General features: G+C 42.4%; 1 protein-coding gene across 1 annotated transcript in view; it reads right to left on the bottom strand.

Moving 5' to 3' along the window:
* Positions 1 to 17,760, bottom strand: part of SMIM35 (small integral membrane protein 35) — a 69,149-nt gene that overhangs the window by 10,270 nt on the left and 41,119 nt on the right. The window contains exons 2-4 of the mRNA XM_073239714.1: positions 2,292 to 2,408; positions 1,226 to 1,259; positions 293 to 429 (exon numbers count right to left, since the gene is read on the bottom strand). Coding sequence (XP_073095815.1) covers positions 330 to 429; positions 1,226 to 1,259; positions 2,292 to 2,408 — 251 coding nt within the window. The 3' untranslated portion in view covers positions 293 to 329. The remainder of the gene's footprint in view (positions 1 to 292; positions 430 to 1,225; positions 1,260 to 2,291; positions 2,409 to 17,760) is intronic.

Genomic DNA, 17,760 nt, shown 5'->3' with positions numbered 1-17,760 from the left:
GGGCTCAGATAGAAAGCCCTACTCTAGAAGCTTCCATCTGATTAGAAATAGGAACTCCCCAGGATGAAAGGCAGGACATTAGGTAGACAGGTGGAAAAGGAGAAGCCCAGTGCTGGCAGGAGGCAGGGACAGCACAGCCCTGGGCCTTCATCGCTGAGCTCATCTCCTACAGCCCCCACTCCACAGAAGGCGGAGGATGAACCATACCATCTCTCTGGGTCCCAAGCCCGGACCATCTGCGGACCTTCCTGGGACATGAGACTCACTCAGGAGCTCACCGACACCCGCTTACCTGTCTGAGAGGCTCCTGAAGGCTGATGCACCTCTCATCAGACTAGCCTGTTGGAGAACTTCGTGTAGCCACCATCCGGACTGCCGATGTGGCCGCTGATGGTGAAGGGTGGACCCATCTCCAGCTCCTTCAGGTTCCTGAGCAAGATGATCTGATCACATTTGGGGGGCTGAGAAGCTGGCCTCTCCCTGGAGCCCAGCTCCTTAGACCCGGGCACAGGAGGAGCTTTCTGGCAGCAACTCATGGACTCATTGACTTATCTTCCAGAATGGGAGTTACCCCATCTCTCAGTGCCAGACTAGGAACAGGCCTGCCCTGAGGCAGACAGTGGATGCGATGACTTAGGCAGAAAGGACTTTCTCACTCCCACTCCCTAAATCCCTGATTGTTTTCATTTGCTCCTCAACTTGACACCATATTGTGTCTGAGATTATATTCTTTGTTATCAAAACTGTGTCCACCACAGACAGTGAAATGCTTGAAGACAGGGACTATGCTCAGGTATGCTTTATCCTTAGAAACTAAAACCACAATACCTGCTATAATAGGTCCTTTTTGACTAAATGATGAGTAGATGATGAATGATGAGGGAATGAATGAATGAGAGGATGGAAGGATGGATGGATGGAGGATGAATTAATTAATTAATTAATTAATTAATTGATGGATGGATGGATGATAGACAGATGGCAGTCCCTGCCTGGAGGTGAATGTTAAGTTGACCAGTGTCAGCAGGACTGACCTGGACCTGTCCATGTTCAAGTTTATACTCACAGCACGTTCTAAATGGACTCTTCTCCCCTTGTTTGCTTAGGGGCACAGTGAAGAGCCAGGGCAGGGAGACAGTACATCTTGCCTCCACTCTTGATCCTTCCTCAAGCGTACCTCACCTCCAGTCCCCACCCCATCCGGATCTGTACTGAATCTACTCACCGGATTTGGTACAAGTTGAAGACAAAATTAGGCCCTGGGAAGACAATACAAAGAGAAGGTCAGTGCCTCCAGGGAGAGCTACCCATCACCCTCTGGGACACCTGGTGCCCCCTCACCCCTGTCTGGGAGGAGGAGGCTGAGCTGGGCCTCAGGATGCTGGGAGAAGGTCCGGAGCTCCTTCAGGGTCTGCTTCCTGCCCCACGCCCATGGGCGTGCCCCACCTTCCAAGACAGAATCATCAGCTTTTCAGGAGCAGGTCCTGCCCCTGGGGATCCTCCATGAAGGGCACTGGTTAGCTCAGAAAGGAGGAAGTCCTAAATTGGAGCCCAAAAGCAGCAGACCTGGGCTTGAATCCAACTCCACCACCTTCCCACCCTGTGACTATAGCTCACATCCTCATCAAAAGACAGACCCTAAGAATTCCATCCTCCCGTGGAATTCTAAAGAAAACCGTATTGGGCAAAAGTGCGCTGGCCCACGGTAGGTGTTCAGCAAACATTTATGGGGGTTGCTGAAGTTAACTGCCGATCCAGGAAACGTTCTCCCCCTCTCGGCATTCCAGCAGCCCTCCCAGCTCTCCCGTCCCGTGGGAAGTGCAGATATGGACCAGCGCTGGGAGGACCACAGCAAATTCCAGGAGATTCCTGGCAAAGCTGAAGCATCAGCAGCCAGTAGAGGGCCCCAGGATGCACAGGTGGGGGAAGAGGGGGACAAGGAGCCAGCCTGGGGGCACCTGGACTGGGGCCTCTATTGCCCATTGCCCATGACCATGAGGCCCACACAGGCCTGGGGAATGGATTCCTGGGACCCCTGAGGGAAGAAGCAGCTGGCTGCTTGCTGGGGTGGGAGGACCCCCTACTCCATCCACAAAGGCCCCAGCACTCCACCCCCACCACCTCAAGTACTCAGCCACCCACTCATGTCTTCAACCACTGTGGCCACCACAGGAAATATTTTTGCATGATGCCAGGCTGAAGAGTTTGCAGCCCCACCCGGCTTCAGCAACTGCTACAGGAGAGGAAGGGCTGGGCAGAGGGTGGGGTGACGGGGCCCAGCGCTCACTCACCATCCCAGCAGTACCCGCGCTGGTACCACTTGGCCAGGCTGTAGCCCAGGATGGACACGAGCAGCAGAGACAGCCCCACGCCGAGGATCAGGCCCAGGGTGCTGATGGAGACCTCACCTGCAGACAGACAGGCATCCTTCACCCGGCTGCTCCACTGCCTGGCCTGCGCCATGTTCCAGATTTCCTCTCCTCCCTGTCCGCTGCCAGCAAAGTGTCCCCTAAGCATCTTGGCCTGAGCTCACCGGTGCAGCTAAGCCTACTAAGATGTGAAAGTCTGCTACCTGCTTTGTTCAGAGTTAGCTTGTTTATCCAAAGGGACAGTTGTCCAATAGTGACAGTTTGGAGCTGGGAGGGCTTCCCGAAGCCACAGGCATTCTACTTGAAAAGGCACTGCTCTTTGGAGAAGCTCCCAGGAGGTCTGTCCTCAGCATGAAGGCTGACTACCGGGGAGAGCAGAGACCTGAAGATCCTTGGTACCCTTCCTGCAAAGCCCAGAGAGCCGGTCGGCTCTTTGCCTCTGTTTGCTGCTTTTTCCCTTTTTGTGGCACGAACTCTTAACACATTTATGCCTTATTTGTAGAGCAAAATCAAGAGAGACTGGAAACCTACAGGGTGGTGAGATGGGCTCAAAGCAGAGGCAGAGAGGGTAATCAGCTTTGCAGGAAGAGGCTGACCATGGGAGCCAGAGAGACAACCCACCCCTTGACAGGCAAGGAAGAGAAAGGCCAGCCCCACTGCCGCTAGATGAGGTGCCAGGAGTGTGGAATGATAAACTGATTCCCTGTCTACATGGCCCAGTGTGCTTGCCAAGAGGCAAGGAGGGACAGTGGTTTAAGCACAGCCTTTGACACAGCAGGCTTGCCTAGCAGGCTTCCATCCTTTGCAAAATGCAGGACCTGAGGAAATCCCCTGCCCTCAATAGACTTCAATTTGCTCCTATGGAAACTAAGCATGATAATAAATACATGACACTGGATTGTCAGGTTGATGAATGGGGATGCATGGCTGATGCTCAAAACCTGGTCCAGATGGTGGCCATTGCCATGGGTGCCAGTGTGAACAGATGGCATCAGGAACTATACACGCCTCCCCCACTTTCTAAGTCCCCAAGAAAAGGAGGGGAACAGGTATCCCCAAAGCCACTAAAGGCATCTGCTCTGTGCCAGGCACTGTTCTAGGCACTTGTATTACAACAAATGTAAAGCATAAAAATCCCTGTCCTGCTGGAGATTACCAGTGGAGGGAGATACACAATAACAAAGTAAAGAAGTAAATTAGATTGCGTATCGGAATGTGATCCATGCGAAGGAGAAAGAAAGAAAGCAGAGGAAGAGATAAACAGCACTGTAGGGATGAAATGCAGTTTTAAATAAAGAGGCCAGGGAAGGTCTCATGAAGGATGTGACAGTTGAGAAAGTCCCAGAGGAAGTGAGAGAAAGAACAAGCCATGTAGATAATGTTCCAGGCAGAGGGAGCAGCAGGTACAACTGAGGCAGGAGCATGCCAGGCAGCTGCCAGGGGCATCAAGGAGCCCTGAGTGATGAGCAGGGGCTGAGGGAGAGCAGCCAGAGCTGGGATAGTGGGAGGCAGATAGTGCAGAGCTTTGAAGGCAGTGAGGGGAATTGGTCTTTCCTCTGAACAGATGGATGAGTAGAGAAGGGATCAGTGATCTGATGTTTTTAACAGGATGGCTCCGGCTGGCTACTGTGCCAAGAATAGATGAGGCAGGAGTTGATGATGAAGAGGGGAGACTGGTCAGGAGGCTCCTGCAAAAATCCCAGCAGGAGATGATTATTGGAGGAAAGTAGTGCAAGAAACTGAAGGTCAAAGTCAGAGAGAAGTCACCTGTGTGGATAATAAAGTGCAACATTGACCGGAGAACTCAAGTCTTCGGGAACTTGGAGTAGCGACCCAGGGGTGGGCAGACCGATGGCTCCACAAGGCTTGGCCGTAGTGCTTGGGGTATTTGTGGAATCTGGAGTTTTAAAGGGTTTCATCGAAGAAAAGTCTGTCCAGGTGTAGAAAGTACTGGTAGGAGGGAGCCAGCAGGGAAATCACAGGCCTTCTGGGGACCCACCTGGAAAGGGGGTGCTCTCTTTGCCACCATTCTGTCCCCACCCCAACAGGGCCTCCTGGCTTAGGTGGCTTAGATGCAAACACATTTACTCTCATCTCTTTATCTTTCAAGGAGGCTCCTTTAACTAATACTGTGTAGTTTTTCTCCCTTGCGCATACCTCTAAATTTTATAATTATAAAATATTCTATGCACACAAGTATATGTATGCCAAATAAACATCTACGTCTCTACTCCTCATCTTCCAAGAATCCTAAAATGTGACCATTCTTGCTTAAGTATCTCAGTTTCAGAGTGGTCCTTTTCTACCTCTTCCTCTGAGTAACTATTCTCCCAGGTTTGGTGTTTAGCTTCCCCATGCATGTTTTTTATACAATTTCATTTTTTTTTCACCGTAAACTGTATCTATACCTGTATCTAGAGAGAGAGGGAAAGAGAGAGAGAGAGAGATAACAGTGTTTTGCATGTTTTCAAACTTTGTAAAACAGATCCTAGGATTACTTCCACTTCTGGTCATGGTAGAATAATGAAGACCAGACTTACTCTCCCACCTTAAGTAACTAGAAAAACAGGCAAAACATGTAAAATACTGGGGAAAGGTACATCAAGGAAAGCCTAGACAATCCTTAGGAAGGGAAGGACTCATTTCCCTTCAACCAACCCTCTAGGAAATCACCCTTTTCCACTGGAGGGTATGTGTCAGTTGGAAAGTATGTAGGACAAGGGTATGGTTGTGGGAAGAGCTTGGGGTACATGTTTTCCACATTTCTTATAAAGGGCAGAGCTAAATATTTAGAACTAACAAAGCAGATAATACATCAGGATGTATCTTTTTAGTAGAAATGGAAAAGCTTGACCCTTTCTCTCTCCTGTGCAATGTTGGTGCCAGGGTGGAACAATCTTCAGGCGCCAGAGTTTTCCTCAGAAATAGTTTCAGGATTTCTCTATTATAGGTAAAATTAAAGAAGAGCAGAGAACCCTTCCTTGGGGTTTTTCTATAGAGAAATAATATTTCTACCAACTCTGATACATTCCATTAAAATGCACATTTTAGTTAAGTCTCAGTAACTATCATTTATGGTAAACTGATAAACTTATTAATAGCTTTTTCCTCTTCAGAAAATCCAAGTTTAAGGAAAGGTCAGTAAAACAATATTGGTCCCAAACATGATGCCATAGGTGAAAATTCTCACGGATGTTTCCATGAGGCTGTCAGATATGTGTCCGCCCTCTCCCAAAACAGTAACCATCACTTGTTTTCTGCTTAAGTTCATTTTTATTTTGTTAGGCTTCAATATTATTGCTACTGTACAGTTTAAGGAAGCTGTAAATAGAGCTCATGGATGTTAAACAACCACCCAAACCCAGCAACCCAATGCCAGAGCCACAGCAAGATCCCAGTTCTTTCTGTTCCAATGCCCACGCCCTTTCCTATCTTTTATTGTTTAAAATGACCTGCTCTGCAAAGTTACAAGACAGAACTCAAATAAATTTTAGATATCTCCAAACAGTGATCTCATTTTTAGGATAGTGAAGATGGAGCTTCTTGACGTCAGTAGTTAGATAAAGGTATTAACTGATCACTGACCCTTCCCCTACATCAATACACCCGTTAACCATCAGCTCACTTGATTATCTACAGCAGGAAGGCCGTAATTATCCAAGAGCACGTTATTCAAGAGCAGTTAAAAATCATGAAGATGTTTGTTAAAAATTGTGTTGCTCAAAATGGGAGTCCTATTTTGTGCCACTCGTCATCGTTATTTGATCTGAAGCAGGAATGAGGGGCCATTTCTCTCAAATCCTACTTTTACCATTAAGATGCAGATGTTGTATATGGCTGGATAGCCATATCGTCACGGCTATTATCTTGTATTAGTCCTGATGCCACAAAGGACCCCGGAGCTCTAAGGGAAGGGATGCATTCGGGACCACCCTTTACATCCCCTTTCTCTTTCTGTTTTACCACCTCCCCTGCGTCACGCTGATTGGCTCAAGTTGGCTAGTGGGCTGGGTCAGTGTGTGTTGAAAGGTCAGAGTTAGGGCTCTTCTATTCCGCTTCCTGCTTCCATATGCCTGGGGCAGCAGAGAGCCGGTCCAGCCATCGTGCCCCCTCATTTATGCCCAGGTACTCTTCATTGCAGAAGAGAGTGTGGTAAGATTCTGGATTTGGATTCGGGTTAGAGAAGAGAAAAAATCCCACAGGTCTTCACCCCAGTCATTGCTCCAGCTAAGTCTTCGAGCCGGTCTGCAAGGACTTGAGACACAAGACCTCCCATATAATGTTACTTAATCTTTCTTTAACATTTGTCTCCTGTTTCTTTACACATATCCATCCCCCCAAAGATTTTGTGTGGTCCACAGTAGGATTGCAGTGTTCTTAAGATACAGCCAAAATATCATCTTAATTCCATCCAAGCCCCTTAAAAAAGAAAAAGAAACCTGTACAAACTGATTTTACAAATAAGCCTATGCTTGTTCTTATATAAAAAAGTGACCTAGGAAACTCAGGTTTTTTAGTTTGTAAAGAAGAAAACTGGCATAAGGTTTACTTAGAATGATGAAGAAGGTGGAAGAGGAAAAGAAGAACCCAAGAACAAAACAGGGTGCAGAGGTAAGCAAGGAGGCCGGGGAAGGAGAAGGAAGAGGAAGGAATTGAGAGGAGAAGAAATTAGTGGGTATGCAGTTTGGGATGAAAATAATATCCTTTTTTGAAAATAGAATCAAGATGCAGGAGAACAGAGTCAGTTGTCAATGTGTCAGACAAATATAATGTCTAGACTGAGCCGCCACACAAAGTGTAGCACGTGCATATAAAAAACCTAAATGCATATTGCAAAGAATGGAATAAATATCGTTCAAAATGAAATGATTGACATAAAGAAAAAGCCTGAGAAAAGCACAGAGAATGAGTAAGAAAAACGCAAAGAAATTTAAGCAGTTAGGAAAAAGCTAATAGTTACAGAAGACAAAGATAATCTAACCTAAGAAAAAGTAGGAACCCTGAGGTAGAGAACTCCATAAATTCAATTTTAAAAATAGTTGCAAAGCTATAACACAAGAGAATTTCCCTGACATGAGGGGGCAAATGGCATCCGCAGATTAGGAGTGTGCCAGGTTCTGGGAAAAATCGATTCCGAATTTCATCACCAATGTATATTCTAATTAAAGTGTTGTTCATTGGTTCAGCTATTGTTTCTCAACTTCAAGCCTCCACATTTCACTTTGTGATGCTGCAGCTGGGACTCTGCCAATCACACTTCTCCTCTGCCAGCTGGAGGAGGGTCTGTTGATAGGGGATGACAGAGGGTGGCGTGACGGAAAGGCCGAGGGTAGGAAGGGACTTCCTCCGGCCTGTCTGCTTCCCACTGTCCTCTGGTGGATTTCAACCACTGCCAGCATCACCCTTTGCTTCTTTTTCACCCTGGTGGTCTCTTCTGCAAGCAATTGGGTCTAGTTTCCAGTTTCTCCAAGTTCATAAAGCCAATCTCATTTCTCCCTCCCTCTCACCTGCAGAACCGTGAGCCCCAGACTGCCAAAGCTCCCTCCTCCAGGGGTCCGAGATTCTCTCCCAGCCCTGTGTTCTCATACTTCCGAGTTCTCCCCTCTGTCCTGCCAATCCTGAGGGTAGGAGCTGCTTCCTGCACTTACTGCCTCCATGATATCTTGGTGTCTCAATCAGCTTTTTCAGTTACCTAGTCAACAGTTTTTTTTTCTATAATAAATTCTCTCTGTTAAAATACCCAGTGTGGTGTCTGTTTCCTCACTGGACCCCGATTGTCCGGGCAGGAATATAAATATCTCTTGGGGGAACGGCAGGGGCGTGCAACATAATTCAGGCTGACCTCAGGCTCCTTCACAGAAGCTTAACGCTGGGAGGTAATGGAGCAGCATCTACAACTTTCTAGGAGGAAAAAACTGAAACCCCAAAAATATTTTTTCTGACCAAGATATTGCTCAAATACAATGATAACAGGCAGCCATTCTCAGATATGAAAGAACTTAAAGAACCAAGTAGCTACACATTCTCTGCGGTCCCAACTACGCTGGTGGGGGCAGTGGTACTGTGGTGGCCCCGAGCAGGATAAACAGGGTCATCCATGGAGGAGAGCTGCTCAGTGCAGGGTGTCTGATTCCAGGGGGGTGAGGAGGGTCAGGAGGGGGCTGCCTGGTGTAAGGAGCGGAGATCAGTGGGCAGAGGATCGGGAGCAGTGGATAGAGGAAGAATCCACACTGGAGGTGAAGGCAGTCTATCCCAGGGTGGGGTGGGCAGAGCCCAAGCAGAGAGGGGAGGATATTCCCGGGGGAGTGGCCTGGCATGTAGAATCAGAGCCTGAGTGGAATGAGGAAGGCACCTGTGGGAGTCAAGCCCAAGCAGGACGAAGAGGGCACCCCCTGGGGGAGTAGCCTGGCACAGGGTCAGAGCCCACACAGGTGAGGAGAGAGGCCGTGACGGGGCAGTCCAGTCTGAGGTGTCAGACCCCAAGCAGGGCAATAAGGGCATCAGTGCTGGAGGAGGAAGGGCAACAGAGATGGGAACTGCTCACACACAGGGGGTCAAGCGAATAAGAAAATATATTATGCATAATGGAAGTCATATTTCTCACTGTTGAAAAAAAGGGAAAAACCTAGAATAAACCCTGTGGGGTTGTACTGGATTAGAATTAATGATGTGAATTCAGGCTTTCTGCATATATAAATAGATACAGAAATAAATGGAGATGTGTATGTATGTAGCTCTGTCCTCTAACAGGGCTTGGGAGTGGCAGTGTTGCAGTGTCAGTGAACACACCTACCACCAAAACCTTGGCTTCTAAATACCGTTTTTCCACTCTAAGAAACCAGGGCTCCTTGGCTAAAGGCCTGATTTCAGGACTGGCAGGGAAAGTATAGATGAACTTGACAATCTTCCTATGCCCCTCTCAAAAATAAAGCCTTAAATAACAACGGGGACATGTCAAAAGGACATATAAGCCAGTTTCTATTGGCCAAATTGTGATAGTCTGAGCATCAAAATAAATGGTATCTGTAACAACCCATGAATAAAACAGAAACCAGAAATATGTACAGATATTAACTAATAATTAAAGCTTAGTGGAATATTTTTGTAGTTTCAAATTCCATCCCCACAAAATACTTATTCATTACAAAGAGAAAAAGAGTACCTCTATGGAGGGGAAGCCTGCAAACACCACCCTAATCAAGTGATCAAAGTGAACAGCACATTAATGAGACAAACACAAATGGTGTGCCTCCCGATGGGGCACAATGAGAGCATAGCATCATTCCGCGGCATTCTTCCCCGAGATGTAGAACCTGAGTCTCATTGAAGAGACATCACGCAAACCCAAACGGAAGCATTTTACAAAATAGCTGGCCTGCAGTCTTCCAGTGGAAAGTTCTTGAAAACCAAGAGAAGATTGAGATGTTTCACACCAAAAAGACGTAACAACCAAATGCAACCTGGGATTCTGAATTAGGTTCTTTTGCTGTGAAAGTGATTACTGGGGCAATTGAAAAAACTTGAATAATCTTGGATCAAATGAAATAATGTATTAATATTAATTTTCTGATTTTGCTCATTGTATCACAGTTATGCAGGGAAATGTTCATGTAAGAAACACACTCTAGAGTATTCAGGTGTGATGGGGCATCAAGTCAGTAACTTACTCCCAAGTCATTGAAGGAAAAATTTTGTTTTGCTTTTTTTTATGTTGTTTCAACTTTTCTGTAAACTTATAATCATTTCAAAATTAAATTTAATAATTTTTAAAATGCAGTTGGTCTCTATTTACTGATTTACAAAACCTTCAAGACATTTTATAAATTAAAAAGCAAAGTTTAAAGGGATATAATGTCTTTTTTTGTATACTTTTGAAAAGAATATATATTTTGTTTACATACATACATAAAATTTTTCTGAACAGATGCAGTAAAAAGATAATGTGGTGATCTGGGAGAATGAGTGGTGGTGGGAAGGGGCTTTTATTTTTCATTTTGTATCTTCCTGCATATCTGGTTTAATTTTATTACCAGATACTTACATTAGTCTAATTTTAAAAAAACATAAGAACAGGAGTGTTCTGGTGTCTTGCCAATGGGTTTCAGCCCTGGGCAAGGTCACTATGAATTCAGTGAGACCGAGGAATGACAATGGACCAGTCCTGGGGTAAAAGGGTTTATTAACCAGCTTGTTCTCCTGGTGATAAGTTGAGCACTAGAATTACATCTGCATCTAACAGCCTGCAGGTCTGTAATTCTCCTTTGTCTCTGCCTCCACCCAGAGCCCTGGGCAGAGCTCTTTATATAGTGATTCTGTCAATAATGATTTATTGCCTATGGCTTGGAAGCAGCAGCCTAGCAGCAGGCCAGTTCCACCATCAAGTAGTTTAGGTTCAGATGAGGATCCTGGCCACAGGAACTTCCATTTTCCCCACATCTGGAAAGTGAGATTACGTGCCATTTTTGTTTTCCTGTATGTTTTTACATACCTAAAAACTAATAATGTTAAATGTTTGTGTGCGTACACATTTGGAAATGTAGTTTTCTGTCTGTAATTAGGGTAAAAGGTTAACAAGGTTCAGATATCATCAAGTCAAGTTTGAACAATATTGGTAGTGGAAAGTCTTTACCTAGGAGTTTTATTTAATTTAGGCTCTTAATTTAAAGAGCTATCCAAGGAATTTTTCTTGGTTACCAATTAGCAAGGATTCTAGAATACACAGACTTCAAGGCAATTTTCTCAGGACCATGTGGTTGAGAAAAGAAGCTTCTCGTATAATTAATTTAATTAATTTTTAATTAATTTAGGTTTATACTTCCACTACTTCTTTTATCAAAATTCAGCCTGTGAAATGTGTTTTAAAACCTCTCCTGTTTGGTCCTAAGACCTTTGATGAGTATTTTCCAGACTTAAACATTTTAGATTTTTAAATAAGTAAATAAGTTTAAGCAGGTTTAGATTTGAGAAACCCCTGTGTGTTCTCTTCCATATTTCTTTACCTGCTGCCTTATTGGTGCTGTCAAGGGGCTTTTCCTGTTGTCGCTGTTGTTCAGATTCCTGATAATGTTCTTGTAAAATCAAGAAAGTCTACAGCGAGACTCACATTTACTCAAACACGGAAAGATTAAAACAGATTTTAGTTTTTAATGATCTCTTGATAAGCAATGAAATGATGCCTCTCTCAAGACACCTAAAGCTGAAAGTTTCAAAAGGCACTTCAGAAGAAAGTTTACATGAGGTTTCAGAAGACCATCAGATGGCAAGAAATCAATCACAGAATTCTAGAATCCTTTGGCAAAACAGAGCAGAAGTTAAGGGTTTGTGTGCTGATGCCAAACAGATGAGCCTGAATCTCAGCTTTACTGTTTACTTACAATGTGTCATTGAACAAGGTACTTGATCTCTCCCAAGCTAAATTTATTTATCTATGAAATGGAAATAAAAGTACCTACCACCTGGAATTTTTACAGATTTCTTTGAAATAATGTGTCTACCACAAAGAAAGCAATTGATATTAGTAGTAGTAATCGCTGTCATTGATGTGTACTTTAAAAAATATCACTGCTGTCTCAATCTGTATTCCCAATCTCACACTTCAAATATGGGTTCAAACAGGCTCAAGGACCACAGCATCAAGGGTAAAAGTAACGGGGGAATGGCTACTTTCTATCTGCACCAAGAAAACTGACCACAAGTATCCTAAGAAGAAAGAGGAGACACCATCTTCTCACAATACTAACCCAGAGGTGGAGCTGTTCAGTGAAGCTTCGCTTGGAAAATGTGTGCATTAGGCTGTTAGTTAGTAAGACCAGGTTATAGTTATGAATATACATGATAAGGAGTTTTCTTCTGAATTTGACAATTTCACCTCTGGTTCCAATCAGCTCTAGGTGCAGCCCTAGGACTCCGCTCCCAACCCTGGCATTGTATGCCCCACATAGCATTCATTCCCACACTCAGCAAGGATGCATGAAGTCCCTACTCTGCTCCAGGTCCTGCACTAGACATTGAGCATAGAGTGGTCCATGCAGACAGGATCCCTGCTTTCATGAGCTCACCTTCCATGGGGAGGAGTTATGTTAAATAGATAATCATCCTAGTAATCATGTGAACAGAAACATACATTCTATGAAGCATGGGGTGTCAGGGTGCCATTAGAATAAGGGACTTGAACTAGTCTGGGAGGTTAGAGAAGACTTCTCAGCAGAGGCGACATTTAAGCAAGACCAGAATCAGAAGAAGTTAAGAACAACATGTAAGGCAAAGAGAAGAACACATGCAAAGGGCCTGAAATAGGACACAGCATGGGACACTGGGCAACGAAAATAGGACAGAGCTTAGGATACGCACAATGCAATAGGACCGAGCATGGGTTATGCATAATAAAAGTATAAAAGACTAGTGGGAGGCTAGAGGATACGTTGGTGTGGGCCAGAGGGAGAGGTGGGGCAGGAAGTGCAGCACACAGAGAAAGAGGCATGAGAAGTGGAAGAGATAAATGGAGTCCTATTTATCAAATTAGTCAAATCCACATTAAGGGTTTTGAACTTTATCAAAAGAACCATGGGAAACCAATCATACATTTAAACATTCAAATGGTATAATGTTATGACCAAATGTGCTTTTTCTAAAAACTACTCTGCCCCATACAGAGGACAGCAAACAATAGAGTTCAGGAAGACCAGTTGGGAGGCAAAACAAGATGGCGACCTGAACTTTGGAATTATTATCTCTGCTATGGAACATATTGAATGCATAATCCAAACATCCAGATATCTGAACAGGCACCTTTGGTGGAAAGGATATAGTAGTAAAGCTTATATTCAGCTAATTAGGAAAATAGATTGGGCCAAAACAGGATTTATTACCTTGGTCCAGGGAGCTCTGTGACAGCCACTCTAAGGTTGTTCAAGAATAAAGGAGTCAGAGAGAAAAAATTCTAGCATGACAGCACGAGAAGATCCACTGTGAAACTGTTGGAAATTATTTTTTTTAAAAAACCAACCATTTAAAGTTCTGGAAATAGTTCTAAGGGCAAACAGCCAATGAAGAAATAGCTTTTCAAAAAAATCTATGAAAATTTGGTTAGAAAGGGAAGAATATGTGCTGTTTCAACCAAGACCGTGGCCTCCCTTCCCTCTCTGAGCTCAGCAAGGCAGAACCCCCACTCCAGACTACTGCATCTGAGAACCCAGAGCTCCTTCTCCCAAAGCACCCAGTTGGGGGGATTTCTTCCCCAAAATAACAAGACTTCAGTATTTCCTGGCCTGTCCCCAGCTGCTGCTGCTGAGCCTAAATTCCAGGTGAGTGCAGTTGAGACGGGAGAGCCCCCTCTTCCACCCAGTCCCCTCTCATGGGAAGGAGGCCCTACCTTGGCCACGACATGCTAGAAATATTGGCGCCCTGAATGGTCTTGACTCATCTCATGAGGCGACAATTGCACCCAAGGAAAAACAAGCCAAGAGCAGCTCAGGCTGCTGCCCCTACCCAGAGTGCTCAGCGTCTAGAGTGAAGCTGTCACTCAGAAGTTTGCCATTGTCTTCATCCCCAGTTCCAGGGCTCTGGCTGATAGGTATTTCCTGAGGGGGAAAGCAGGCCATAAAACAGCTCAAAATGTTTTCCCAAAGGAACCGACTTCCTCTGCAACAGAGCATGGAGGAATTCAAACAAGGTTTGCTCTCAAGACAGTGAAGGTGGCAGAGAAAAGCAAATAGAGGGAAATTCCTGGTTTTAATAAACATATAGCCAAGACTGTAGGCTGGCTAATTTGTAAGAAAGGCCAGAGACATTTGAAAAAAGATTTGGAGAAATCTTTGTGGGACCAAACAAATACCAAACACAGACTTCGGAAACTATTCCTTCAAAGGATCCACAGTTTTGACTGGATTCATTTGTAGAATAATTTATGCTCCCTAGTATTGTTTAAAACAATAGAGCAATCAACCAGCAATGAGTGGAGTTTAACAGCTGGATGTGGTCAAGGAAAGCGAGGAAGAGAACCCTAGGAATACCACTGTCTTCCCAGGTGATTGTGGGCATTCCCAAGGCTGCATCTCCCCGAACAGCAGCATCGGAAGCTGAACACTGGTGAGGAGAAAAAGAAGTCACTGAAATAATCCAACCAATCTCTAAAAAATAAACCAGAAATAATAATAACAAGTCTGGAAGGAGAGAGACAAAGACTTAGAATTGCTACAATATATCAACTAAAATGTCTAGTTTCCAACAAAAATAAATACATGACACATGCAAGGAAATAGAAAAATAGAAACCACACACCAGAAGAAAAAGCAGGCAACATGAATCGTCTGAGAGAGCAACTTGACACTGGATTTAACAGAAAAAAACTTCAATTTAGCCATTGTAAGTATGTTCAAAGAACTAAAGGAGAGTATGATTAAAGAATTAAAAGGAGATAACAATGTCACATCATATAGAGAATACCAATAAAGCAATAGAAGTTACTTTTTAAAATAAAATTGAAATTCTGGAGTTGAAAAGTACAATAAATGAAATTTAAAATTTTGTTAGAAGGTCTCAATAGTCTCAACAGTGGATCACTGAGCTGGCAAAAAAGAGAATTAAAGAACTTGAATCACTGGATCAGTAGACATAATGCAAAAATAAACAGGAAAAAAGAATGAATAAAAGTGAACTAAGCCCAGAGAAATGTGAGAAACCAAAAAGTGCACCAACATACATGTAATAGGAGTACAAAAATGAAAGGAGCAAGAGAAAATATTCAAAAATAATAATAATGGCAGAAAACTGCCCAAGTAAATTGAAAAGCAACCTACACATGCAGGAAGCTTAATGAAGTCCAAATAGGATAAACACAAAGATATCCACAAATAGACGCATCAAGTAGAAAATGCCCAAAGTCAAAGACAAGGAGAAAATCTTGAAAGCATCAAGAAAAAAATGACTGATTGCTTACAAACAAACCCCGAAAAGATTAGCAGCTACCTTCTCATCAGAAACAATGGAGATCAGAGAGGCATAATAACAATATTCAATTTGTTCAAAGAAAGAAAAAAAAACAAGAATTCTACATTCAGCAAATCTATATTTTAAAAATGAAGGTGAAAAAAAGGTTTTCCAGATAAACAAAAGCTAAGAGGATTTGTTGCTAGCAAACCTACCTTACAAGAACTAATACATGATGTCCTTCAGGCTGACCTTACAGAAATAAAAAGTATTATAAAAGAATACTATGAACAATTGTACAACAGATTAGATTAACTTAAATGAAATGGAAAAATTCCTAGAAAGACACAAACTTCTAAAACTGATCGAAGGAGAAATAGACTGAGTAGATATAATGAGTGATGAGATTGAACTAGTAATCAAAGACCTACCCACAAAGAAAAACCCAATCCCAGATAGCTTCACTACTGAAGTCTACCAAACATTCATAGAAGAATTAATACCAATTCTTCACAAACTCTTCCAAAAAAAAATCGGAGGGAATAGTTCCCAAATCATTTTACAAGGCCAGTATTACTCTACTACCAAAACTAGACAGTGCTATCACAAGAAAAGGAAATTATTAGAATAAAGAAGTTCAGCAAGGTTGCAGGATACGAGATCAATATACAAATATTTCTTATGAATATGGCCACAAAAAATCCTTAACAAAATAATAGTAAACTGAATCCAGCAACATATAAAAAGAATTATATACCATGTCCAAATGGGATTTATCCCAAGATTGTTAACTCAACATCTGAAATCAATTAATATAATACATCATAACAAGAGAATAAAAAAAATCACATCATCATCTCAAGATACAGAAAAAGCATTTGACAAAATCCAATACCCTTCCTTGATAAAAGTGCTCAACAAACTAGGAATAGAAGGGAACTTCCTCAACTTGATAAGGAGCCTTTCTGAGAAACCCACAGCTAACATCAGACTTAACGGTAAAAATACTTCCTAAGATAAGGAACAAGACAAAGATGTCCATTTCTATTCAACATTATACTGGAGGTTGTAGCCAGGGCAACTAAGGCAAGAAAAAGAAATAAAAGGTGTCCAGATTGGAAAGAAATAAATGAAACTATATTCACAGATATCATCTACATATAAAATCCTAAGAAATACAATAAAAAATTATTAGAACTAATAAACAAGTTCAGCAAGCTTAAGGATATAAGATCAACATACAAAACTATTTATTTTTATACACTTGCAATAAACAATCCAAAAATGAATTAAGAAAACAGTAATTCATGATGCCATCAAAAACAATAACATACCTAAGGATAAATTTAAGAATATTACAAATCATTGTTGAAAAAAATAAAGAGGGTCTAAATAGATGGGAAAACATCTCATGTTCAAGGATCAGCAGATTACCACTGTTAAGATGGGAACACTCCCCAAAGAGATCTACAGATTCAATGCATCCCTATCAGAATCCCAGATGACCTCTTTGTAGACTGACAAACTGATTCTAAAATTCAAATGGAATTGCAAGGGACCCAAACAGCTAAAACAGTCCTGAAAAATAAGAAAAAGTAGGATAATTCATTTTTCTTAATTTCTAAATTTTTGTTTTACTTTTAATTTTTAATTACAAAGCAATAGTAATGAAGACACTATGGTCCTACACAAGTATAAACATATAAACAGTGAAACAGAATTGAGAATACAGAAATAAGCCCATTCATCTATTTACATCTATTATCAACTGATACTTTACAAAGATGCCAAGACTGCTTAATGGGAAAAGAATGGTCTTTTCAACAAATTGTGCTGGGAGAGCTGGATAGCCACATGCAAAAGAATGAAGTTGGACCCTTTCCTTACACCATATACAAACATTAACTTAAAATGGGTTAAAGACCTAAATGTAAGAGCTAAAACTAAAAAACTCTTAGAACAAAATATAACATTAAATTTTTATAACATTGGATTTGGCAAAGAATTCTTGGATAAGGTACCCAAAGCATGGGCAATGAAAGAACAAAACTGAAAAATTGGATTCCATCAAAGCTCAAAACTTTGTACTTCAAAGGATACTATCAATAAATGAAAGACATGTCAAAGAATGCAAGGAAATATTTACAACCATGTATCTGAGAAGGGACTTGTATCCAAAATACATAAAGGACACTTACAACTCAAAAATAAAAAGACAAATAAACCAATTTTAAAATAAGCAAAGGATCTAAATAGATATTTCTATAAGGAAGATATATATATATATATATGGCCAATAAGCACCTGAAAAGATGCTCTGGGTATCATCCATCATCAGGGAAATGCAAATCAAAACCACAGTGAGGTACCATTTCACACACCCTAGGATAGCTAGAATTAAAAAAAAAGTCGGATAATAGTGTTGATGAGGATGTGGAGAAATCAGAACCCTCATAAAGTGCTA

Source organism: Manis javanica, chromosome 6, assembly GCF_040802235.1.
Source record: "Manis javanica isolate MJ-LG chromosome 6, MJ_LKY, whole genome shotgun sequence".
NCBI lineage: Eukaryota > Metazoa > Chordata > Mammalia > Pholidota > Manidae > Manis > Manis javanica.
Note: the sequence above shows the minus strand (reverse complement) of the source record. Positions and strands in the feature narration are given on the sequence as shown.